Source organism: Miniopterus natalensis, chromosome 15 (assembly GCF_054644295.1).
Source record: "Miniopterus natalensis isolate mMinNat1 chromosome 15, mMinNat1.hap1, whole genome shotgun sequence".
NCBI classification, from domain to species: domain Eukaryota; kingdom Metazoa; phylum Chordata; class Mammalia; order Chiroptera; family Miniopteridae; genus Miniopterus; species Miniopterus natalensis.
The window spans coordinates 10,739,074-10,766,144 of record NC_142095.1 but is presented as its reverse complement, the minus strand read 5'-3'; the positions used below and the strand labels follow the sequence as shown (position 1 = coordinate 10,766,144).

Here is a 27,071-nt window from a genome sequence, read left to right as displayed (position 1 = left end):
CCTCCTTCAGTCTGCCTTCGGAGCTTAGAGCTGACTCTTGTCTAGACTCCCTGAGAGCTAGTCTTTAGCAACTGAGTGTAATCTGGCTTTGGAAAAATGAACCAAAGTATTTTGAAAATAAGGCATTACAAATCAAGTGAGTAATTAAGGTGGGCAATACAGGATTTTTGTCAAATATACAGTAACTCTCACACAGAGACCAGGTTTTTTAATAGGTCCATCAAGCGCTAGAACTACCTTCCAAAAGGAGCATCTCAAAAAGTTTTACACTAGTACCACTGGAGAAAAGACAACATGTATTTGTATAAGAGTTATATGCAGGTTTAAAAAGTCTTATCATTCTCCCAGGAATGATGTGTGGCTGCACGGTGGCATACAGGCTTTAGAATCAGCAGGAGGTAAGCATAGCACACAACTTCCTTAGAATTAGCCTTTTCTTTCCTTATCAAAAACCATGGTTAAATTAGCTCCCTTCTTTCAGGTATGCTGGAGCATAAAAAGAGGTTGAGAACCACTATTTTTAAAGTTGTATCTTCAAACATTCTGGATTTATAAATAATGTTTCTCCAAGACTTTACCAGTATGCTTTAGAACTGGCACCTAGCAGAGAGCACAGTCTTTAGATACAGAAGATGCCAACACATTCTAAATGCTGATTTCCTGACTTAGAAAAGGAAGGCTTAAACGTATGATTAAGACAGGAACTTTGAAAATATATTGTCAAAGATTAAGGTAATCAGTTTTTCTACGCTCTTTCTGCCCTTAGTACTGATATTAATGCGTCATTTTTCTCACTCAGTCCAAATATGGTCTCCGGAAAGTACCATGCTACTATACAGGAAGTAACATATTAAAGTAACATCCTGATGCTTGTACAGTTTCCCTTTTCTGCTTCCAAACAAGACAGAAGGGATCAAATTACACATTTCATTTCCAAATGAACAAATTTTAAGAATTACAACTTGAAACGAATTGAAAAAACCAAGAGTTAACTTATCAGCCATCCTGGGTAAAACGTGCAGTGGAGAAGGAAAGAGGCTTATGGTTAATTGTGCAGCTGCAGCCCCACTACATTACGGCAGAACATAACATTCTGCATTCTGGAAGCCACGTCACCTTGTATCAGTGTTAATATCTGAAAGGCACTATAGTAAATTAAAAAATGAACATCAATGTATTTTGTTTTCAGTTTGCCACCATTAATAACAGAATGATTTACTTGCATGAAGAGATTCAATTAGTGCAGTGTCTTGGCAATTTATAGAGGTATGTAAAGTTTTAAAAGGGTATCACGGAATAGGTGTGTTTACCATACCAATAAGCAAAATAAGCACAATACACATATAATCATTTGAAAGTTTACATTTTAGTAGAATATTTCACAAGTTTATATACACAGTCTGTAATTTTTATAACACAAACATGCATTCTTCTTAAGAGAAAAAAAAATAATCTAGTTGCTAAGGTGTGTATAATTCTACAGCATGTTTGTGAAACCCGGAAAAAGACAAAAAATTACATTTATTTGGTGTAATTTGTAACCCATCAAATTACATTTATTTTTTAAAATATTACTTAAATTAAATCACTCTGTATTGCCATTTCCCCCTAGTCTATTCCTTTTTTATATTTAACCACGGCATACTGTGAGAGACATAAAATTTATACAAACATCCATCTTTTATCTGTAAGATCCATCATTTTTTCCAAAGAATGTTTACAGACCTCATACTCGTTATTTGTATTTTTCGATAGCCTGTTAAGGTTTTTATTATTATTATTTTTAATATGTCTTTATTGATTTCAGAGAGAGGAAGGAGAGGGAGAGAGAGAGACAGAAACATCAATGATGAGAGTCATTGATCGGCTGCCTCCTGCACGCCCCCGACTGGGGATGAGCCCGCAACCTGCGCATGTGCCCTGACAGGGAATCGAACCCCGATCGCCTGGATCACAGATTGATGCTCAACTGCTGTCATGCTGGCTGGGCAAAGTTTTTATTCTTAATCCTGCCACCCATCTAAACATTACTTCTATTTTTGGCATAAGGTATGGATGGCTCCAATATAACTTGTCTTTGCTATCCTAACACATAATTAAGAGCTGAAGAGTGATTTTCCCCTACAGCTTTATGTGTGTATATATAATATATAATGTCTATATAAATATATAATATTAAACATATAATACAAAAGTCATATAAACAGTCTGTGATTCCAGTCTCCAGTATGTTGTTTTCCAATATGAAAGCTAATTTTAAGTTGTCTATTTCCTTTCCCTCTTCCCTTTGTGTCTTCTCTTCAGGCCTTAGAAACTCCTCTCCCTCAACTCACCTATCACCCTTATTTCTTAAGCTAATGGCTTAGACCTCTATTTCCACAACACTTGTATATCTACCACCAACCAGTACCTAAATCATAACCCTTATAGTTTACAGTTTATTAATTATTATAGATAATAATAAAAGTTGTAAGTTCTATATTCCATTATAAATTTAAAATGCCTAGCACAATGCCTTAGACAAAGAATGAGTTCTAAGAGTATTTATCAACAATATCAAGTAAATTATTCTCTTCTGCAAGTCATTTTTCATAATTAAAACAGATGGAATCCCCTTCACAAAGCAGCTCTGAGGAAATAACATTATGTTGAGTGTAAGTCAACCCTGGTAAGAAACATAATTGTGATTTTAAGACAAAATCATATTCAGAGACTTAAAGGAAAATCAGTCCTGGGCAGTAATGCTTGTGGAAATATATTTCGTGCAGAACATAGCAGAAAAATATAAGAATCATAAATGCACATATGCTTGTTATTTCCCTAACTTTAATCTCATTTAATAATAATCACTAAGAAACATTTTAATGAAGAATTCAGGAATTCTTTATTTGCATTATATTGTTTATTTTAAATTTAATAATTACTTTTATAACAAATTGGAATCCACCTAGTTTTCACATAAATTAATTGGAAAATGTGTGCTAACAACAATTGAGAAAATTAACCCTGATTCTAAATTTTATGCACACATCAGAAATATCACATTAAAAAAAGAAAAAACATGTCAGTTTACTAAAATGAAGATAGGTAAAATTGACATTTCACTCAAAATACCTATTCAGACTCTAAATTAAAAAAGTATTGGGAAATCACAAACATAAAATTAGGTAAGACTTTATAGAGCTAGTCTGCATCATGAGCTCAGGGTTAGATAGCCATACTTGTGTTGCTTTCCAAATGTGTACCCCCCAGGAAGCTTCTCCAAAGAACAGCCTGGCATCTGAATAACATTTGAAATTAAACTATGTGCATGCTTACAGGCTTACAAAGGTTAGTAGTTGAACACAGATGCATACAAACATTATCTGAAACACTGCAGAATTTGGAAAGAGAGTTAAGAAAAGAAATAATGCAAAAACAAAAAAACCTTGGAGCTCCAAAAAGAGTGAAGCTGGTCCCGAAGTGCTGGCTTGACTGTCTGAAAGTTTATAAAAACAAAATCCACTGATTGAAAAGCTTGTCACATGACAGAAATACACACATCAACATAACTTTATTAATAAAACATTTCAATTCCTTATAATGTCTTCAAAAGACTTCAAATTTTTACCTTCAAACTTGGTGTTTGAGTCTGATCAACTGTAAATCTCATTAGGATATTGAACTGAAGATCATTCGGAAAAGATTCTCTAAAATAAGGGGAAGAAAGCAAAATGGAACAAAAATTAAGACAGCAAGTAAGCATTTAGCAAACAACAGAAAATTATGCTTAATACCAAAACATCATGTCATTCAAAAAGCATACATGAAGTAGTAGGTATCTATATGTGGTAGAATTTATGTGATACAACACAAAATAAAAGCTTTTCCCAGAAAAAAGTCTGAGCATTTGAATTTATATCCTGTAAGGGGTTAAACAGAAACACTATAGTAAATAATGGTCTATATCTTGTCTCAACTATAGATTTAATAAAGAAGAAAATTCAGAAAAAGTTCAACATTATCAGAGATGTTTCCCCACACCTAATATCTGAAGTCCAGACTCAACTCAAATGAACAGAGTATTTGAAATATGTCACTTCAACAATCTACACAAGAAAGTTAAAATATATCACTGGTTCAAAATCTTCTGAAAAAAGGTTCTGAATTACTTTAATACATAATAAAACATTCTTTTTAAATTTAGAAAATATTTTAAGTTGAATAAAATCTTCAACTCTACTTAGCAGATATATATTAATTATGATAAAATACCACCTTAAATTACTCAACAAATGTTAATGAGATTTTTATAAAAGAAAGCAGTGTTTGATCTAAGGATCAATGTTGCACGAAGTATACCATGTGAATGGGCATCATTAACAATTTTAGAACGGAGAGTATGCAGTTCAAATGGTTTGAAAAGATTTAATAAGATATCTGAACTTTTAACACAGAAATTAAATAGTCCCATTATTATCAGGTAAACTTGAAATATATAAAGAAAATATTACCTTGTAACATCAAGTGCTTTCTGAACTTTTGCCTGAACAGACCCAAGCAAATCAGCACCCATTTTTTTTAATAGTTGCGTCAACAGTACAAACAACCAATCTTGAAGATCATCTTTGTGGACTTGTATGAAGTCCACTAGAGTCTCCAAAAACATGCTGAACACCTACAGTTGATAAACAGGGGAGGAGGGAGAAAAAGGAGGAAATATTGACCTTTATGATCAGTTCAAACTGAAATAGAAAGGAATACAGGAATCAGAGGCACAGCGATTGGCAGCCAAGCAGAAAAACAATCTCTCTTGCTTTTCATTGGACTCTGTGATACAAGAGTACATTTGAAATGTTATCCAACTTCTGCTGAAGTTCGACAATTAGCTATTCCATGCAGCATCACTTGGTAAAGAAACTTTGGCCATAATGACTGGCACACCTACAGCTTAAACTGGTTAAAGTGAAATCCATTTGATCTGAAATTTAGGGCAAGAAACTACCTATAGGTTCGCTGGCCCTAAGCTCTTAGGAAGAGTGACACTGAGTTAATCAGAAGATGATTATGCTAATTGCTACCTTAAAGTATTAGATCATTCTGACGTAAGAGGCTCCTTGGAGTTCTCAAAATGTTGTCACAGATTTTTTTGTTATAAGATATATTATTTACTAAAACTGCCCCAAAAGTAATTTTAAATGATTTGAGATAACTAGAACTGTAACTAAAATAAAATATATAAATTCAGGATATAAATTTGCATCTAAATTTTAATGATTTATAAAAAGTCCTAGACGGCACGCTCTTAGTCTCCATTTCTACTGATGGGTTTTATACTTGGTTCCAATATCAATCCACTAGCTTTAAAAATTTTCTAAGATGAAAAATATTTTAAGGGAAGGGACGCTAATATTCATAAGTGATGTATGTCATTAAAATACTTGTGAAAAGTGACTTACTTAATGTGTATTCTATCTCTTTACAAGAAATTCCACAGCATACTGGAAAATTTGTTTCTAGGTAAATAGGAAAAAAACTCTTAAGACAATGTCAGGCATGTTGTATTGAGACAATTTATAATCACAAAAAAGTTAATCTGAAATTACTATTTTAACTTGAAAATTAAAAGTTCTGTTCTCAATACATACCTTATTTCTTGAATTTCTTTAAATAATTATATACAAACTCCCATTTTTTCTCATATATTAGAAGTGAAGGATTTTTTTCTATCAGAAGTTTAACTAAGCTTTAACATGATGTAAATAAGAAAACACACACTTTCATTATCTGATAAAGATGCTCCGTATCTGTGAAGCAGAAACTATGACCATAAATTTTCTAGTGCTCCCTGATCTCCAGGCAGCACCTGCTTCAATTCTGCTCTTACTCACAATGATGTCATTAACTTCTGTCCCACCCCCGCAGAAACCTGGCTTCTATTAGATTCAAAACCTGGCCCACTGAGTCACTAAAATGGTCTTTGGCCCTCAACTTAGGGCCCAGAGTACAGGTGAACTTCACTAGACCTACTCTATGACAAATGCATGGATCTAATCTAGAACTCACTTTTACTGGTACCTGGGAAATCTATCCAGCCAGGTGTGCTGGAGTTCGTCAACACCTACCTAGAAAGCTGACCGTTAAATATTCAGGAATTTTGTGAGCTGGTTGGTAGCCTGAAATCAGCCATTGTGAGAGTATTTACACTTCTGAAATTATAGCAAACACTACAAATCAGGGCTTCCTGCCCTTCTCCCAAACCTGGTTTCCCAGCATACCACTCTCTACCTCTTGCCTATTTTCTTGAAGACTCCAAGTTTAAGCTTTCACTATACCAAAATCCATTCTGGAAACCATACACGTTAGAATGTCTATGTCAACTCTCCCATTTTATTTGATTCTTAGGAAGCAGAGCCGGAAGAGTGACTTGTCAAAGGTTTCCAAAGCTGGTTTTCAGTTGTGTTCCACTCACTCTATTGCTAGATAATTTAGCTTGTCTACTGTCATTCAACAAAAATTCTCCATTGACTTTCCTCCTTTGATTTCGTTTATAGCTATCCTTCCAAAAACTGTTTCTCTAAAAAAGAGCCATTTCCTTTGTAAGACAATCTTTCTATTCCGTATTCTTGCTCTCTAAAGTAACGTCTTGCCTTCTCTATTTTTATTCTCAACCTAAATCCTTTCCTTACAGGTGCAAAAGACACCATCTTAAGAATTTCTCCTTCAGTTTCCATCCCATTGCTCCCATCAATGACCTTCTAATCATGAAATGCAGTAGCTTTTTCATTAACTTAGTAGGCTTGGTCATTCTGTAGCTTGATCCTGCTTTACTCTTACTATTTCCCTTCTTTCTTCATTCCTGTTGCCAGTCATTTTCCTTTTGCATCCCAAATGTAGGGTGATTTAAGAGCCAGTCTTCGCCCTGATTGTCTTTTCATGGGAAGTGTGACCTTCTTGACAAGGCCTCTCTGATCTAGCCTACTAGGTCCCACAACCTCTAGAATGGCTCTCTTTTGGCCTTCCCCAAATGTGTCGATCACACCATCATTGTAGGCACCAGGCCTTTCTGATGTCAGGTTGGGTTTCTGTAGTAGCCTGACTTTAGTTTTCTATTTCTGTACACCAGGGTGAGAAATGCATTTCTGTAATAGGCCAGATAGTACACGTTCTAAACTTTTGCCGGCCCTGTGGTGGTTTTTGTAGCAACTATGTGACCTGGCTGCTATACAGCCACAGAACGCAAACAAGTGAGCACGGCTGTGTTCCAGTAGAACTTTATTCACAAAACAGGCAGCAGGCCAGCTCATGCCTCCTCCTCACCATCAAACTGATATCACTCTTGATAAAAAAACACACAAATCCTTTAATGTCCCTTCGCTGTCTATAGAATGCTCTCTCAAATGCTTAGGGAAGTTCTAACTCCCCAAGCTGATCTTGGGCTACCTGGTGACACAAACTCTTTGTCCCGAACACACCTCACACCTGATCCCCTTCCCTCCTCCCCACTCCCTCTGTTAAGTGACACACAGTATGTGACTCGCTACCACCGCTGAGGGCCCAGCCGAACAGCTTCGTGGATAACAGCCTCGGATCCTTCTTACTTGAAACTTGTGGTGGGCCGAGCTTTACGGTGCTACTTAACTTTTTCTATATTTACATTATTTTCCCATCTGGAACACATAACATTTGAGAACAAAGACTGTATTTTTATACCGTCTTGTATCACGTATTTGAACCAAGCTCAAAGTTATCAAAGGCTGAGGATCGAATATAAAGTTGTTCAATGAATATGCAGGAAAAGTTCCGTAAAGAGTAAGAATATCCTCTTAATTGAAACAGCCTGTAGTTAATTGGCGGCCAACTCTTTTTCCCCAGTGCCAGGGAAGATATGTAAGACTCCCTTTATCCCAGTCAAATTTAACTTTCTTTCCTATACATCTTCTGAATCTCCCACTTCTCTGGGCTCATGCTGGTCATTCCCAGCAGGCTCTTTCTTCTCATGCCTGCCTATCCGAGTTGATATTCCTGTCAAGCTCTAAGCTGCTACTTCCTTCAAGAAGACTTCTCTGAGTCTCCTAAGTAAGAATTTCTTTTGATTACATATAATGTGAGCAAAGCTGAAAAAATATAAACATGGTATCGACAGTTTTCTACATACAGAACTGTACTATTATTTTTCAAAATACTTATATCCTATCAATGGTACTTACTAAATGATAATATAGCTGCCTACATGTATCTATCTAAAAAATATATTGGGAATTTCACATAATATTTCTTCCTTGATTGCCCTACCACAAAGATTCACTGTCAGATGTTGACAGTCTCCCATTTTCTTATCTATGGCTGAAGGAGAAAATGGAGAGTGAAAATGCTAATATAATACTAGGGCTAAAAATCTGAAGAAAATGTTGAGAATCACTGCTCTGTAAACTGCTCTGCTTGCTTTTAAGGAATGACATTAATAGAATATTAGAATACATATGGGGAGGCTGGAACTAAATTTTCAAAAATAATTGTGAAACTTGGGAATTATGTTTTTAATAATTCAATGGAACCAAATGTCAATGGAATCGATTTATGCTCCCACATAGCTCACAATTGTAACTTATTGGAAAATAATTATAATATTTGAGCTATTACAATTGAGGCAGCCTTTTCTTAACCTTGCTTGTATCTTAGGTGTGCCAGTCATCAAATACAGAACAGAAGAACATAATCAAATTAGATTAATTAGTAGATTAAAAGCACATCTCCAAACAGAATGACAGCTTGCATAACTGCGAATAGCATTTCGTGGATTGCAAAGGGTCCAACACGGCATGAACTCTTCGGGAGAGAAAATAGAGAAAAAGGGTTAATTGCACAGTCATGCAATAAAGTTAGGTTTCCAACAAATATTGAACCAACTTACTCTCTATTGAGAGTTCCAACACAGGGGACAGCATGCAAAAAGAAAAAAAGAAAAAAAAGAAAAACACACAAATTAGTCGCCATCAATGCAAAGTTCCTGTATGGAAGAAAAACACTCAGAAAATAAAAGTGACAAATGTTTTTCAGTTGTATGATAAACTCAAAATAGTTTTTAAAAACAAGAGTTAAATGAATAGTATGGGAGAAGAGCATGTGATTTTCCTGTGTCTCTCTCCCCACCTCCTTACCAAGAAACTTAAAAAAATCCCCTTCTTTTCCAGTCCTTATATCCTTGAGGCTCAATTTCTGGAAAGAGTCTAAGACTAACAGATACTTGTCCCTACTTCTGGACACTGCCAATACCTGCTACTTTAATAATATTGGGATATAATGCAAAAACTCAAATCAAACCTTGACATTTTAAACTCAGGATATGGTAATATATCCTGTTTATCCTAATAAACTACATTATTGGCAGAGCCTCTCTTGGACAATCACCAAACAAAAGCCAAACAAAAACAAGTTAAACAAAAATCTTCCAATTATATTTGTCTTCACTGAACTAACTAAAAAAACAAAATTCAAACCAACCAGACAAAACCAGATGGGTCACTAAGAACCGTTATAAAATTCTACGAGGAAAGACCAAAAAGTCACCTTCCTGACAATCCTAGGGAGGACTGTAGCTGGTTCTCTACATCTACTAAGGGAGGCCAAATTTGTGCTAAGTTCAGTTCCTTTACCAGCATCAAACTCAGCTTTCTTATTTGGTGTCCAAGAGACTCTTTTAAAAAGTGTTTCTCTTGCCCAGCTCACATGGCTCAGCAGTTGAGTATTGACCTATGATCCAGGAGATCGTGGTTTAATTCCTGGTCAGGGCAAATGCCTGGGTTGCAGGCTCAATCCCTGATCGGGAGCATGCAGGAGGCAGCTGATCAATGACTCCTTCATCACCGATGTTCCTCTCTCTCTCCCTCTCCCTTCCTCTCTCTGAAATCAATAAAGATATAGTTTTATTAAAGAAAAAAAACCCTAAAAAAAAGGTGTTTCTCTTTATTATTATGTAAATTCTAGCATCCAGCTAAATTGCATTATTGTCTTAACAAAAAATCAAAACCTGTGATTTCAAGAAATACACCAGCCTCAGTCTTCTACCTTCCAGTAGAAATTATTGAAGCTGTTTTAAAACTGTATTTTACAGCTGTACAGATTATGAATTAAAATATCATTTAACAAAACAAGTCCACACAGAGCATAACTGTTTTGTCCTTTGGCTCATACTGCCAACAAAGAATATCAACAGTTAATTTGTTCAGAATTTATAGAAATTTTTGCATTAAAGCAAGTCCTACAGCTGTAATTAGTGGTGGCAGTATCAGTATAAAATGGTACAGCTACCTACTTATAGGTTCAATTCGAAAGTTATAAATTTTTACAAGTTTTAGTAAATAAACTGCTTACCAATGTGTTTTAATATTTGTTTTTAATGGAATTTTTTTACATTCTTAGGTAAAATAAATATACCTTCTGATAGAGGATAATCTTTGAAAATTATTGTTTTAAAGTATGGATAATTTATAATCATTAGCTGGATTTTAGATTATGATAAAGTGGGATTTTAATATTTTTAACTAGTGTTGCAAGTAATGAAAATATCGAAAATAGAAAAAAAATGAGAAAATGATATGTGCAACAATAAAATGAAGACAGTAAAAAAAACACAGTAAAGTGAAATTCATTAATATTTTTCTTATAATTTCCCTTCCACATCTCCCTCTCATTTGGGTTAGAAATTCTCATGTAGATACCGGTATCTGTCCTAAAGAAAAATACATAATAAAGTTTCACCATTGTCAAATACATTGCTGAAAACAAAATAAATGAATACATTTCACAACAGTACTATCCATCAAAGTAAACCAAAATTTCACAGTACACATGCAGATTATGTAGAAGAACCTAATCAAATATATTTTAACCGAAACTAAAAAGTGAATAATGTTCTGAAATTTTTGTGGACTATTTCAATATACAAACTGCTTCTTTCATAATACTACCAAACTATGGTTAAAGCCACATTTTGTGATTTTGTGTTATTTTAATGACAATTCTTTTCTACAAAACCGTTCTTTTAAGGTAGTATATGTTTACATTAATGTTGTAATAATCACAGAAATAACTTAACCCAATTATTACCTTCATAAATAGTAAAATGTTTTTATTGATTTCAGAGAAATCAATAAAGATATATTTTTTTAAAAAAGTAAAATGTTTTAAAATACAAACACATACACTCACCCTAATTATATGAGTCCTGCTTGTTACTATATCCTTCAGTTTGTAGTCTTAGACAATCACTCTTCCAAGAAGCTTAAATGATTACCATTGAGCAACTTCTAAATTATCTATGCTATAAAATACCTAATTTCAATTATGTTTGAAAAGACTATTATAATTCTAGGGCAATAATAAAACAAAAATGCCTTACAGATTTTTTCCTATGATTTTATTTCTTTTTGGAGGCAATATACAAATGACACCGAAAGGAGTAAATATTCTTAAATACTGAAACATACCTTGCCATGAGGATCAGCAAACATTCTTGTGAAAATTTCACATAATCTTTTCAGTTCAACGCGACTGTCAAAATAATAAAGTGGCTAATTAATACCTTGTTGTAGGAAGAAGTCACTTAAAAGTAACCTTACATAGCCCGGCCAGGCATGGCTTAGTGGTAGAGCGTTGACCTAGGATCCAGGCGATCGGGGTTCGATTCCCAGTCAGGGCACATGCCCGGGGTTGCAGGTTCGATCCCCAGTCAGGGGCATGCAGGAGGCAGCTGATTAATGACTTCCTCATCACTGATGTTTCTATCCCTCTCTCTCTCTCTCTTTTCCTCTCTCTGAAATCAATAAAGATACATTAAAAAAAAAAAAAAAGTAACCTTACATATAACTGGGATTCTTAAAAAAATATGCCCCCAAATCGAGAAATTTGTGAGATTTATTAGTTAGGGCTAAGGATAAACTTATCAAATACAACAGGAATTCTGTTGCAACCCATAGTTTTAAAGGCTGAAAATTATAAGAAAAGAAATAGAACTGTATTTCATTAATGCAGCATGACAGGAAAACTGTACAAATGTCATTCCCAGCACACGAATCTTATCCTTTTATTTATTTACTTATTTATTAAATTTATCTTTATTGTTGAAAGTATTACAGGTGTCCCATTCCCCCCCCACCACTGATGCCCTCCACCCTGCTCCTGCCCACTCCCCAGTCCTTTACCCCATTATTGTCTGTCTCCATGGGTTATGTATATATGCATATAACTTCTTTGGTAAATCTCTTCCCACGCCCTAGCCCCCCTCTCTCTCAGTAAAAGTCTGTTGCATGCTTCAGTGTTTCTGGGTCTATTTTGTTTGTCAGTTTCTTTTGTTCCTTACCTTCTTCTTAAAAAAGACCCTTCAACATTTCATGTAGTACTGGTTTGGTGGTGATGAACTCCTTTAGCTTTTTCTTATGTGTGAAGCTCTTTATTTGACCTTCAATTCTAAATGATATCTTTGCTGGGTAGAGTAATCTTGGCTGTAGGTCCTTGCTTTTCATCACTTTGAATATTTCTTGCCACTCCCTTCTGGCCTGCAAAGTTTCTGTTGAGAAATCAGCTGACCGTCATATGGGTGCTCCCTTGTAGGTAACTAACTGCTTTTCTCTTGCTGCTTTTAAGATTCTCTCTTTGTCTTTAACCTTTGGCATTTTAATTATAATGTGTCTCGCTGTGGGACTCTTTGGATTCCTCTTGTTTGGGACTCTCCGTGCTTCCTGGACTTGTAAGTCTATTTCTTTCACCAGGTAGGGGAAGTTTTCTGTAATTATTTTTTCAAATAGGTTTTCAACTTCTTGCTCTCTTTCTTCTCCTTTTGGCATCCCCCATAATGCAAATGTTGAGCCGCTTGAAGTTGTCCCAGAGACTCCTTACACTATCTTCATATTTCTGGATTCTTTTTTCTTTTTGCTCTTCTGGTTGGGTGTTTTTTGTTCCCTCATATTCCAAATTGCTAATTTGATTCTTGGCATCCTCTATTCTGTTGATTCCCTGTAAATTATTCTTCATTTCAGTTAGCGTAGCCTTTATTTCTGACTGGTTCTTTTGTATGTCGATAATCTCACTAGTTTCCTTAAAATTCTTACTAAGATCCTTGAAATTCTCATTAAGTTCCTTGAGCATCCTTATAACCATTGTTTTGAACTCTCTCCTGGAATTGGTGGAGTGGCTTTGTATAGTAGGTGTCCTATAGGGCCCACTGGCTCAGCCTCCCCAGTCACCTGAGCTGGGCCTTCTAGGTGTTCCCCTATGTGGACTGTGTGCACTGTCCTGTTGTAGTTGAGCCTTGGTTGCTATTGGTGTCACTGGGAGGAATTGACCCCCATGCCAATCGACTGTGAGGACCAGCTACAACTACAGCCAAAGAGCTGGTGTGCTAGAGATACCCCTAAGGAGCAGGATTTACTTCAGGAGGGCTTTGGTGTTCACCAAGCCTGTCCCTTCAGTGTGTCATTCATGATGTGGTAGGGTTGTAATCCAGAGGGGTTGAAGCTGACCACCAGGTGCACTGTCTCTGGGGCCTCCCAGGAAGTACAAAGTTACCCTCTGCCTGTGCTGGGCCCAGGGCCACCCAGCATGAGCTACACAGCAATCCGTAGATGGCTGCTACTTGTGTTGGGCTTGCAGGTGCCCAGGAGAGGCCAAGCTATGAACCAATACAGGCTGCCACTAGTGCCAGGCCTGGGGCCACTTATCAAGAGGTATGAGGCACTCTGAGGCCAGCTGCTGCTTGTTTGAGAGATTTTAGGAAAGTCCTAAGCATGAGGGAAGAGAGACCACTTGCATAAAAAGCCAGTGGAAATGGCTTGGATGAGCTTGCAAGTAGAGAGGGGCAGGGTCAAAGGTGTGTCAGGATGATGGAGATTCAGGTGTGGTGCCTGCCTGCCGGCTCTGTGGGGGAAGGGCTTGTCAAAGGAGCAATGGCCTCTGCCAGCTCCTGTTTGGGAGAAAGCTGCACCTCCAGCTCTCGTCCTGATTCCAGGCAAGTTAGTTCCTCGCTGAGTGTCCCAGGTTCCTTTTAAGATGCTGCCCAGTGCTGGAGCGAGTCTAAGTCAGTCAGTTCACACTGGCCCTTTAAAAGGAACTGCCTGGGGCTCCAGCAGCCTATGCACCACTCAGGCACAATCCCCACTGGTTTTTACAGCCTGAAGTTGTGGGGACTTCTCTTCTTGGCACTGGAACCCTGGGCTGGGGGACCTGGTGTGGGGTTGGGACCCTTCGCTCCTCTTGGAAACATCCACAGCCAGGATATCCCCACAGGTTTTAAGCTGCTACACCCAAGTCCCAGGTTCCCAGTCTCCAAGATTCTGCCCTGCATCCCCGCCCTTCCTACTGATCTCCTGTGTTTCTTCTGTTCAGCTAGATTTCAGGAGGTTCTGAATGATGTTTTTTCTGTATTGTAGTTGTAATTTTGATGTGGTTGTAGGAGGCGGGAGGTACCACGTTTACCTACACCGCCATCTTGTTGTCTCTCCCGAGTCTTATTCTTTTACATGCCAATATGTTTTCTTAAATTCTGTCACCTGAGGGCTAAACTCTTTCTCAACCATGCCTACTACCTTGTCATTTAAAATGATATACTGAACCTAATAGTAATCTAATCTTGATGGGACTGGGGACAATATTATGATTTACTGCAGTGATTCATGAAGTATGACATGCAAACATTAAAATATATTAGCTAGTACATAGCCAAAGTTTTATTTTAAATTATATAGTGCTAATACATCTTAAAATAAATACACAGCTAGTAAGTCTAACCCTGATTTTAGGTATCAAGTCAGGAAGTAACATTTTATTTTCCACCACACTCATACTTATGAAACTAGGTTCTTAAAGAGGTAGACTATAGAGGTTTAAAACATTATACAGATAAAAACAAAGAATTTGGGGGGGGGGAAGCAAGCAAAAGCTATTAGGAAAACAAACAAAACCTAAATAGACAAACTAAACACCTATATATAAACTTCTCTCCTTAGAGAAATTCATTCCAATTCCACTTCATATTACTGGAAGATTTACATATTACATAAACAGTAAGAATATATCTTCATTTTCAAATGAACATAAAGTCTTTCCTCTCACTGAAAAACTTATCGGGGACAAGTTTTAATAAACCAGTCAGCTTTAATATTATGTGCATCTTATTTATTTTAATTTTAAAAATTGGTGACATTTTTCATTTAACATCTATTTGCGAATAAAAAGCTTCCTTTTAATAAGTTTCTTGCCCTGGCCGGTGTGGCTCAGTTGGTTGGTTTTGTTCTGTGCACTGAAAGGTTGCGGGGTAGATTCCAGGTCAGGGCACATGCCCAGGTTGGGAGCTCAACCCCGGGTTGAGGGGGCATGCGGGAGGCAGCCAATCGATGTTTCACTCTCAGATCAATGTTTCTTTCTCACCCTCTCCCTTCCTCTCTCTCTAAAAATCAATTTAAAAAATCTTTTAAAAAATGTTTCTTTAAATAGAGCAAGTGAATTTGAAAATTTTCAGTAATAATAGTATAGATGGTCCTAAAGGACTGAAGATTGGGAAAATATTTTGATGCCACCTTCTAAATTCAGGACAAGTCTGTTCCTACACCAGTATCTCTTACGTGTTACGGAAACAAAGTCAAGTTAAAAAGTGATAAACAGGACAATTATTTTAAGACAACACAACTCACCTCAGCGTTCTCTGATTTTTCAATAAGTTCTGCAGACCCAGAAGGCCTTCTTTCCTTTCTGACCAGTTGGAACTAGCACACCTATTGAGGACTTCTGCCACATCTTCGGTCTGCCTCATATATGTAGGAATACTACCATTTCGAGAACTATAGGAGCGTTCTGAACAAGCACTGGACGCATCGCTGTTGGCATCATCATCTGAATGCATTCCATATGATTCATATCTTCTTCGAGCAGGTTTTTTCTGTTATATACATAAAGATTCTTATTAGCGATAGCTAAAAGAATACTGGTATTTCACAATTTCCACTGATACAAAAGGATTGGTTTTTGTTTTAAAATCAGTACAAAGCATGCTGCTAAATGTTGTAATAATATGTCAGTATTTAGTTTTTCTTCAAAAAACATGTTTTATAATTTAGCAGAAGGTGAAATATTCTTTAACTATGGGAAGTGGTAGAAGCACATAAGACTATATGGAAGTTCAGATATGTAAGTGGGAAGTGATAAAAAAATGTGGGCTTCCCCCTTTCTTTCTCCTTTTCATGGAAAACCAAGGACTGCCAGATTACAGATAGCAGAAACTGTTCTAGAAATCTGAGTTGGAAAGAAGAAAATATTACCTTTTTGAAGGATGAGAATGGATCAGGAAATGGACAATGGATGAAAACAACTTGTGTAAAGTTCTATGTTTCCTGTCTACATTCTCTCTCTGCTACTCTCCTTTTACCTCCACAATCCTTTCTTTTCTACTCCTTCTTCCCTGATACCCAACCCTCATATCACCTCGAGAAGTACAATACAAAGAATGACGAGAACCTGTTTTGCTTACTATTATCTTTAGGAGGCAAGCTCCTTGAGGGTCCTCCAAGTTTTCCCCAATGTGTCTATACCATCTATTTGAATATGAGAAAGCATATTTAGATTCCTTTACATATGTTTATTATTTAACATAGGTAACTGCTAATTATACCTGGTATATCAAAAGTGAAATGAAAGAGAGTAAATAGTTTATTTGAAATTTCTTTGGGAGAATTAAAAACAAATCTTTATGTAATCTAATATTTGAATATAGGATGGTGACAGGTAAAGACATTTCTATAAAACAGGTTAAGCACAATAATTTACAACAGTTTCAGGTGGCTACAAATTCTCCAAATTCTAAAATCTAAAAGAAATACAATTTGAACAAAATTAAAATAGTTGTATAATGACATTTCCACCACTAAATGCCTCATATTGATTTAGAGATGCCAACTTAATTTAGAAAAGCAGTTAATGTGACATTTTCTGTGTCAGTTTTGTTAAAGACATCAGTGTGAATGACATCATCTCATTTGGATGAAGTACTCAAGTTTAAAAGATGAGAACCCCAATATCTACATATTCATAATCATGCATATAAAAAACAGGATGTATGTCTAAAGATTTTATTACTTCCACTTGAAGTTTTTATAGAAGACTATCATCTGTTAAAGTGATAAAGCAAAGAAAAAAAGTTATGGTATCATAAGATATCAGAAAATACCAATGTCTATACCTTAGTCCGTATGTCTCCTAAGAGCTGAGAGCAGTAAATTTTTAAAGAGAAAAATTGAAAATAATGAAGAACATTTTGCTATACAGCACAATGAAGAAAGAATAAATAATGCTGATAATCAGAAACATTTATTTTTAAATATATACATAAGAACAGCTTATTAGCAGGCTATTTATTTAATCTTGCCAATATCCTTTAGTCCAAAGAAAAATATCTAAGCTACAAAAATATTCCCTTAACCAGTTTACCCAAATCAACTCTTTTTCCTATTTGGATCCTTCTGTCGTTTCCAAGGTTAATTTTATTTCTATAATTTTCCCCAAGGTCCAAATTAGGCTTTGAAAGTCTTTTCCTGAAAATTGATAGTTATAACCAGAATACCTATGCTATGCAAATAATGGAAGCAGAAAGATTCAATTTATTGGGATTCAGCTTTCAGCCCTGGTGGTTAAATATTCCCTGTATAATTCAAACACAACACCTCAACATCTTAGTAAGTAATATTTCAAGAATACCCTATTCAATTCATTAAATTTATGTGAGCAGAATTTATATGGTAAATCATCCGTTTAAAAAGAAACTAGAAAATATGAATTAAAAAATATATTGATGAAAACAATAAATTTAAAACATCTGACTGATTTAGTATCATCAGAACAAGATGTGATTGATATATCCAATGTCCAAGAGAACAAAGTTCCTACTTATATTAATTTATTAAAAAAAAAAAAATCAAATGGAGGAGGTAAAAGGAAAAATTAAGCACATATAGACTGTCAGAGCAGAAGTACACATATCACTACATTTATTATATTACAGTTATGACCAATTAATATATTTTTAAACTTGTTTTTCAAATTTTGTGGCAAAACTGTATTATATCAACACTCGTTAAGATTGAGCCATAGTTTTAAAAGGCACAATGTATTTTTTTATTTCAAGAAAAAGATGAGACCTTTTGTAAGTTCTGGGAAAGAAACTGAGAAAATGCTTCTCAAACACAGGATTAATATAATTTGAAAAAGGAAGTGTCACACTAAATTGACTTGGGAAACTGGCAAAAGTCCATTATATTCATTGTTTCAAATGACACTTCCTTCATACTTTTAAATGAGAAAAACAGCAGTGATATATGTAACACACTCTTCTGAAAAAGTTTCATGGATCTGTAGATTATGATTTTAAAGCTCACTGTTAAATGTATCAGGCATAAAGAGCCAGGAAGATATCTTAATTAAAATGTGTCTTGAAGGTGTACTTTCTTTCAAGCTCTGAAAATACAAATAAGTAAAAGACTAAACAAAATCCTTCTCCAAACTAAAACAATCCCCAAGCACTCAAGGTTAGGCTAGCCTTGAAATTATATGTTTATAGTGTATACATTTATATTCTAATCTATCTGCCCTGACTCTCAGTGTACTATATAGTGCGGCATAAAACTTATCACCAGATTAAAGACACCAATATTTATATTTTTGATATCCCATCAATTACTATTGGCCATTGCCTAAATTTCTGACCAATTAATAAAGATCAAAAATTAATTATACTGCTTTTGACATTGCTCACATTTGCTCTTCCTGGATTCAATCCACAAGAATTTTCCCACCTCCCTGAGTCTGGTGGACTGGCTAACTCATACATTAGTTTCATAACTGGAACACCTATAAGGTAAGAAAATAAGGAAGAGTACCAAGGCATCTGCTACCGCCTCCTCCACATCAGAACCTGTGTTCAGGACTCGCATGGCACTGACAGAAGATGACAGTCGACTTGATTGGCTGATCCCATATCCCGGACCTAATTCATCAGAAGGAAGAGAACAGCTTTAAGAGAGTCATAAATGTAACAGTGTTAGGTTAGAAACTTTAAGATCCTTAAGGGGAGGAAAAAAAAAAAAAAACCAATGGGGAAAGCATTTTAAAAGCAATACAGTATTTTCTGGGTACATATAGTTTTTGTCAAATGAAAGAGTAAAGGCAATTAAAATTACTGATGATGTGTGGAAACTAAATTTAAAGACTAGTAGCTACAATACATTTTCAACTAGAAGAAAGAAGAAAGCATTGCTCGCTGACTAAGAGCTTGCAAGTCTGTAGTGCTGTAAGTAATCCAGCTCTTATCAGTCAGGCAAATCTCATCCATATTGGTGAGTCTAGAACAAATTTCAATCTTCAATAATGATTAGAAAGTTCACTGAAGCCACACCAGGAATTTATAAGAGAAAAAAAACCTCTAATTATTATCTCTTCTCCTTCAAGATAGGTTGAATTCATTCTGCAACTAAGACATATCATTTGATATTTATTAAGCACCTACTAAGTGCCTGACACTCTGAGGTATGTGAAGACAAACCAGATAGATGGGTTCTCCCATTCAACTACTTTCTATACCATCATGCACAATTAAAACACTTCATCCACCATTTTGGTTTTTTTTTTTTTATGTACAAAGATGAGGTACGTAACTAAGGACATAAAACAATTCGATATTTTAAAATGACATAACTCAGGCTATACAAAAGAAAAATGTCCATCTGCCAATGAAAAAAAATGTTCAAATAAGGTTGCGGAAGGGGAAGAAGTTACTTGGCGGAAAATAAAAATACCGCAAACGATTTATTCTCCAACAAATTAAATTTAACTAAAAAGCAAACTGATTTTAAAACATGACTATTATTTAAAGGAAACTGAAAAGGACAAATCTGAGAAGAATGCCGATGAGAATGAAAATGTACTCATCCTTCACCTGAGGCCCCGTACACATCGGGGGCGCAGAGGGCACCAGTGGATCTGGAGTGGTGTCTGGAGGCTGGAATAACAGGACCATACAAACCTCATCTATTACCACAGAAACAAGGAGTAGTGGCAGCACTACAGGCAGGCAAGGAGAGTTAGTTATCACTGCTATTACTTTTAATAGCTAAGGATCAGAATATTGCCAAATAGGGCAACTGAACACTAGCACTGCAACATCATCCTGGACACACAACAGATCTTACACCTAAGGGACAGACAAGCCCACAGGAGACAAAAAAGGCAAGTATTCAAATGGAAGGAAATGTCAAAAGTACAAGCATGAAACAAAAAAATGAATACTTTGGTTAAAAAAAAAACCACTATGGTAACTAGTAATCAATAATAATCCTATCTCCTCCAATCTTAAACCCAATGAAAGAGTTATTATTCCATTTTGTAAATAGGTAAACTAAAGTATAGAGAGGTCAATTGACCTGATCAAAGCCACACTCCTAGTAAGTGATATACCTCAGTACCTTACTCTTTCGAGGCCTAGCTGCTCTTAAATATCTTACTTACCATCTTCACATTGTTCAAAATATAATATACCTTAATTATGTTAACATAAATGTTTTCCATATAGTTCATAGAATATAAGTTCTATATTCAGTAGAAGATTCTTTAAATATCAAAGCACACTTAAACATCAAAGAATATTTGTCAATTTAATAAAAAAAAAAAAACACACCTGGAAATGTGTGCAACATCTCCCCGCATTTATGACATGTTTCTCTAAATCTAAATTTACCATATTTAAAATCTTACATCTTAAAGTCCATAAGATCACCATAAAGTTAATCTTTTTCTTACAGAAACAAGCTAGGAAAAAGCTCACTTTCATACCTAACAAAATATATTACCCTTATTCTAAAAGTTACTCTTCTTCAGATAATTAATTAGAGCAGTTAAAATACTTTTACTGCATGAATCACTCTTGGCTTTGCCACAGGACCTTAATGAACAAGAAAATGATGAAAAAGACTGAGAAGGAGTAAATAGAAGTAATGCCGCACATGTTTTATCCTACCCTGAAAGACGATCGATACTGTTAGAAAACATACTAATATATAGTTAGCTTTAATTTTACCTAACAGAAATAATTTCTAAAATGGTGAGAAAGAGCTGAACCAATATGGCAATGCCTAAGGGATGAAAAGCTCTGAGAAACTTTGAGGAATCAGTGGTTCCCTGTGGCTGAAGATAACAGGTTAAGAGGCACCACTCATATGCTTGTCATAATTTAAGCCTTTCTTGGCATCCTATTTCCAGAAATAAATGGAAACTAAGGGTGCAAGTTCCAGAGAAGTTCGGCTTTGCTCAGCTCTGATTTACTTCTGATGTTTTAGGGCCCTCACATTGGCCTTGTGCTACCACTGAATAAATGGCAGCCTATGGAATTCACCTGCTATATGGCAATATTCAAGTCGGAAGCAACAAAAGGATTCACCACATAAAGAAAGCAAGGACAGCCTGGCCAGGCGTGACTCAGAGGTTGAGCGTCGACCTAGGATCCAGGCGATTGGGGTTCGATTCCTGGTCAGGGCACATGCCCGGGTTGTGGGCTCGATCCCCAGTCAGGGGCGTGCAGGAGGCAGCCGATCAATGACTCTCTCATCATTGATGTTTCTAACTCCCTCTCTCCCTCTCCTTTCCTCTCTCTGAGGTCAATGGAGATATATTAAAAAAAAAAAAAGAAAGAAAGCAAGGACAGTAGAATACAGGAAAATATAGCAAGAAAATGGGAACAGGGAGGATAGCCTGACCTCTGGCAATACTCCTCTTAATACCTGGGTAACAAACAGGGCCTATCTGCTACATTTACCACACAGTAGACATATGTAAATAAAAGGGCTATAAAAATAAATTCTTTTAAATCTACAGTATATAATTAACAGACTTAATTATTCTTAACCCAAATAGGATGTTTCATTAGAATCAGGAAAACTGCTTCCTTTCATAAAATTTAAGTGACTTAAATTGTCAAATGGAGGCTTTGAGGTGAATCTAGAAAATTAATGGCTACACAATATAGCTCTTAAATAGACATATTAACTATGTTTATTTTTTAATTAATTAATTGTTGGTTATAAATTTTCTCTAATCTCTATTATACAGATTTAAAAGGTACGGACACACGTTTTGGTTTCTTCTTGATATCTCACGTTTTCTAATAATTCTGCAGTATTAGCATTATACAAATGCAGGTGTTAGAACATTATAAAAATCTCAGCTCCTATCTGCTACAGTATAACAAAACTATTCCTAGGTAACAACAGCTTCAGGGGAAGAGGTGGAGGAGCAGGAGCAACAGCAGTGATGATAACCGCTGTGTGCGAAGCACTGCTCTGAGGGTTTTTTCATACCTTCTCTCATTTATAGCATCTTCAAAACAATCCTAAGAAGTACATGCTATTACTATCCTAGTTTTACAGATGAAGAAACCCAGGTATAGAAAAGTTACAGAGCTGGGGTAAGAACCTAGGCCATCTGACCCTAGAACAGTCTCTTAACCACACACCCACTCTACTTTCTTCAGTTTTTTAAGGTGGTACACTGATTTTATACAAATGTGTAATTTATTTATTTCTTAATGTACGTGTGTACACATGTGCATACACACAGACACTCCACAGACTAAGACTATTGTACATGAGTTCAAAATATCTCTGGCAAAGTACAAAAAAGGAAACTCTCTGGTACCTGGGACACATCGCTTAATAAAAAAGATTGAGGACATCTCTGCCTGTGTCCCTAGCTCAATGGGGTTTTCTAAGTCAGTAAAGGACAGTCTAGTGATATAATTGAGTCAAATGACCCAGAGAACAGAAATTAAGTCTCTAGAAATTCTATACTAACATGTCTATTGAAAGAAATAATAATTCCAATAGACAGTAAGATCTGTGCTCTACTTGGAGCAACTCTTAAGTATTACAGTTACCTAAATTTTATAAAATTAAAAGAAAAATCAGAAATGGCTACATGTATGTGCATATAAAAAAAGTACTAGTTAAAATGTTAAAGGACCACGCAGAAATTCTAAACATTTCTAGTATAAAAAATTCTGCCTCTCCAATTATAACTGAGGTTAATATAGTAGTTTAATCAAGGTTACAATACAATCTCTATAATCAGGGAGCAGGTTTTACAGCAGTGACATAACAAGAGCTTTATAATATACGGGAAACTAAAATACTACAAAAATGTTAATTCTTTCCATTTTTGTAAGTAGCTCATATAGTATTCTGCAGCATTATTTCTGGTAACCTAAGTTAAATGTCTAAGTTGAAACGCTAGTATTTCTGCTGAAAAGGATGAAAGCATTTACTTTATCAAACAGTTCATATTTTACTCAAGAGTAAATATCTAAATGTTATATTTAAATTTTATGGGTTTGTTTTTTTGTTTTTAAATATATCTTTATTGATTTTAGAGAGAGGGAAGGAGAGGGAGAGAGAGAGATAGAAACATCAGCGATGAGAGTCATTGATTGGCTGCAGCCCGAAACCCGGGCATGTGCCCTGACCGGGAATCGAACCCCGATCGCCTGAATCCTAGGTCGAAGCTCAACCGCTGAGCCACGCCTGGCCAGGCTTATGGGTTTATTTGTTGAGAAAACTACTGAATTCAATATTCTGTAGTTTAAATCTGCGTTTATAAGATTATAAAGACAATTTGTTTACACAATGTCTAACTTGCTCATTTAAGGTAAATAAATGTCAAAGGAATGCCCCAAATACAAAATTTCCTTCTCTTTCTTCAAAATGGCAGAAAAGAGAGATAGGTAAAGACACTCTCGATGCAGAAAGCTGAACCCAGGGTACGCTGCGGTTGTCAGACGGTGATAACACAAGTGGAAAACGATGCACCTCACACCTGCCCAAATACTTACCGAGGGGCTGAAAGGAGCGAACAGGACTTGTATCCCGGCTGCTCTCCCGACTGGCTTCTCGGCTGCACCCTTGGCTCACACTTGGTCGAGGAATACGACTGCTTCGGGCTGGTACAAAGCATTTGCAGCATTGGAAAGGGGAGAAAAACAGAAGACAGAACATGTATTTTTGATATTCTGATTTTACTTTTCTTTCTTAAAAAATGATCAATAACTTAAGTTTTTCTAAGGTTGGGAAGAAATTACCCAGAAATGAAGCATTACCAGGAATATAGTTAAATTTCTTGAATACAGTCCTCCAGTTTGTGTCAGATTAGAAGGGTAAATAATAGTTTACTAGTTATATGAATTATACTTTTAAGGTAAGCTATCTAATTCAATGTATAACCTATATTTCAATTTGTCTTGAATTTTAAGTTGTTTCCTCTAACTTTTAAGAGCATAACCAATGTCTTCAATGCTACCAAAGCCTGAAACACAAAAGAAATAAAAGGTCCCGAGTCCCAAGTAGAAAATCTTACCCACTGAGAGCCTAGATGGACTAGCCTCTCTGCTACAGCCCTGGCTCCGTGGTATCTTGCTTCTCTTCTGTGCTGAGGCTGAATTGACCAGGACTCTTTGAACACCAGAGCTCACAGTAGAAAGGGCTGTTGTGGTCAGAACTCTTCCTGGAGACCCAGACCGGCTGCCAGCTGAACACCAAACACACATACAAATGTTAAGATGTGAATTCTAAGAGAACTTGCTGAAAGGCTAAAAATTCAAGAAATACATCTGAGAAAACTGTGCTAGTTATAGCAAGTTCTAAGTTCAAAGGAAGGGGAATGAAAGAGATTTATACATAATCATCACCTAGGGGTGAGGAGGGACATATATTACAAATACTAAAACTGAATGGCAAATCATGTGAAATATGTTTTCAATTTGGGGGGTGGTGGTGGTAAAAGATACTATCTATGCTTAATAAGGACAACACTATTACGGTTTTCAGAACACAAATAGTATAAAAGATTTCCAAAGAAATAACTTTCTGACAATACATTTCATATGGCTAAAGCCATATACTTAAGAGGAAAAAAGTGAATAATTCTATTACTATTATATTTGTTGAAAATATAATGAAAATTTGCTTCATGTTAAATTTGCCTGCTGAGAATGCCTCTGAATGGGTATAACAAAGTTATTTTTAAAATTTTTACAAAATTAAATTTTAAATGTTTACGAAACTGGCCAGCTGAGAAAGAAACTTGCTTTTTGCTCTCTGCCTTCAAATAGCAAAAGGATCTTGCATGGCCACAGTGCGGGATGTAGACGTAGAAGCACTGAGGGTAGAATAGAACTAAAAGGCAAATGTTGAAGAAGTCAGACCCTTTCCAAACTCCTGACACTCAGCCTTGAAAGGAAGAGGAATTGTGGTTGGGAGATAGAGGAGGTGGGCAAACCCTCAGAGATCGGGCAGGGTAAAAAACGAAATATGGTTTAAAATTAGAATTGCATGGGTTAACTTTTCAGGGAGTGTGCTCGTCAGAACATTTTCTGCCTGCATTGAATGGGAAAATGGACTAAATAACTGCAAGATATAAGCCAACTGTAGAGTCTGAATGGTAGGTAGTAGTATAGAAAAGTTAAACCTGCACACAAATGAATCTTCATGAAAGCAACATTTCCCCCTTGTTGGCACTACGTCTCCTAACCAACAGGGCTGTCACTGCTCACCTGTGCAATCTCACCCAATCACACTCCATGTTCACAGAGCAAAGATTAAAGACTCAAATGCCAATTGAGACGTGCAGGGAATGTCAATGAGAGCTCAGTGCTGAGTGTAAGGCAGGGAGTGGTGACTTTTTAGTTCTGGCCAGCTCTGTCTTGAGGTAATACTGGCGAGGTTTGGGAATTTTTAAAAAAAATTAAAGCTTTAAAATTACCCAATTTTTATCATGTTGTGTAGACCAAATAATACATGAATGAATGTGATCCACAGGCTGCTGATCCGTGACTCCTGCTATAGTTTTCTTAGTATGGTCTTATAAATATAATTTAAACACAGACTTAATTCCTAAACTTTACTAGCACACAAAAAGAAACTTCCACTGGTTATAGCAGTACTGTAAAACAAAGCAGTGTTTCTAACGAAATTAACAACTATTTGAGTAGAAGAAATTCTAAACTATTATAGGGAAATTATTCAAGTCTACTTTAAAATGATGGCTCATACAAATTGTTTCATGATCTTTCAGGTGGAGAATCTTTATATCAGGTTTAAGTTATAACCTTTACAGATACTCACAAGGCGCCTATTTCTCCATGCAGTGTCTAAACTAAACATACACACCAAAACATCCAAACACCCAACATGCCACAAACTCACAATGCAAGATAAGCTGATGGAATCTTTTATGGGAACACTTACAACAATATAAAAAGTGTAAAAAATGAACAGAACATGTACAACATGGTACTCAGTTAAAACTGATACAAGTTTAGGGGGTGGAGACATTGGTGGGAGACTAGAGAATTCCTTGAGTGTGGGTCTATTCAGCAGACAGGAAACACGCAGTACAGAAGGAGTAACCACTCCACGTATTCTAGATTTACTAAATTTATCAAAATAACACACGCTCACTACCAACAGTGTGGTAATTGCAGTGCCATTTGGATTTATACTTAGAAGAAAATATCAAGGCTCTTTCCCCAGCAAGAACTACCAAGGCTAATTATTTCTCCTATGAAAATCAGGGAGTTGATAAAAAAGGGCATGATGTACCTAGGAAATAGGATGTTACTGGAAAATACTCTCATCTGTAAAACTTAAAAATGGATGCCCAAGTACTCCTGTGCTGCCTAAAGTTTTCAAACTACCGTTTTATATTTTATGAGATATTCTCAAGGTTTTACTAAAACTCCTTTGCTTCTGAGTGTTTATACCTGTGGGATCAACTTGGATAATTTTAAAAATCCAGGTTTTTGGTTATAAAAGACAGGCCAAGGAAAACTCATAATTGGCAATTTAGTTACAAAATGACGAGCTATTGTATGTTACAAATTTCTGCTGAATAGAACCCATTCTTGATAATGAAAGTAGGTGATCAAACAATCGATGCACACACAGAGTCTATAAATTCTTACCACCAATGGTATTAGCAGATTGTGATCCTGAACAAGTGTAAAGGCAGAATTA

At 35.9% G+C, this 27,071-nt stretch overlaps 1 protein-coding gene across 4 annotated transcripts in view; it reads right to left on the bottom strand.

Annotated features, from left to right (window-relative positions):
• Positions 1-27,071, bottom strand: part of CLASP2 (cytoplasmic linker associated protein 2) — a 119,218-nt gene that overhangs the window by 18,296 nt on the left and 73,851 nt on the right. For 3 of the 4 annotated variants that reach the window (XM_087824879.1, XM_087824880.1, XM_087824883.1), the window contains 8 exons: positions 24,415-24,585; positions 23,894-24,001; positions 18,900-19,006; positions 15,666-15,910; positions 11,469-11,532; positions 4,494-4,657; positions 3,611-3,689; positions 3,428-3,478 (listed from right to left, as the gene is read on the bottom strand). In XM_087824879.1, the coding sequence (XP_087681005.1) occupies positions 3,428-3,478; positions 3,611-3,689; positions 4,494-4,657; positions 11,469-11,532; positions 15,666-15,910; positions 18,900-19,006; positions 23,894-24,001; positions 24,415-24,585 (989 nt within the window). The remainder of the gene's footprint in view (positions 1-3,427; positions 3,479-3,610; positions 3,690-4,493; positions 4,658-11,468; positions 11,533-15,665; positions 15,911-18,899; positions 19,007-23,893; positions 24,002-24,414; positions 24,586-27,071) is intronic. The other variant, XM_087824882.1, reaches the window with a different exon arrangement.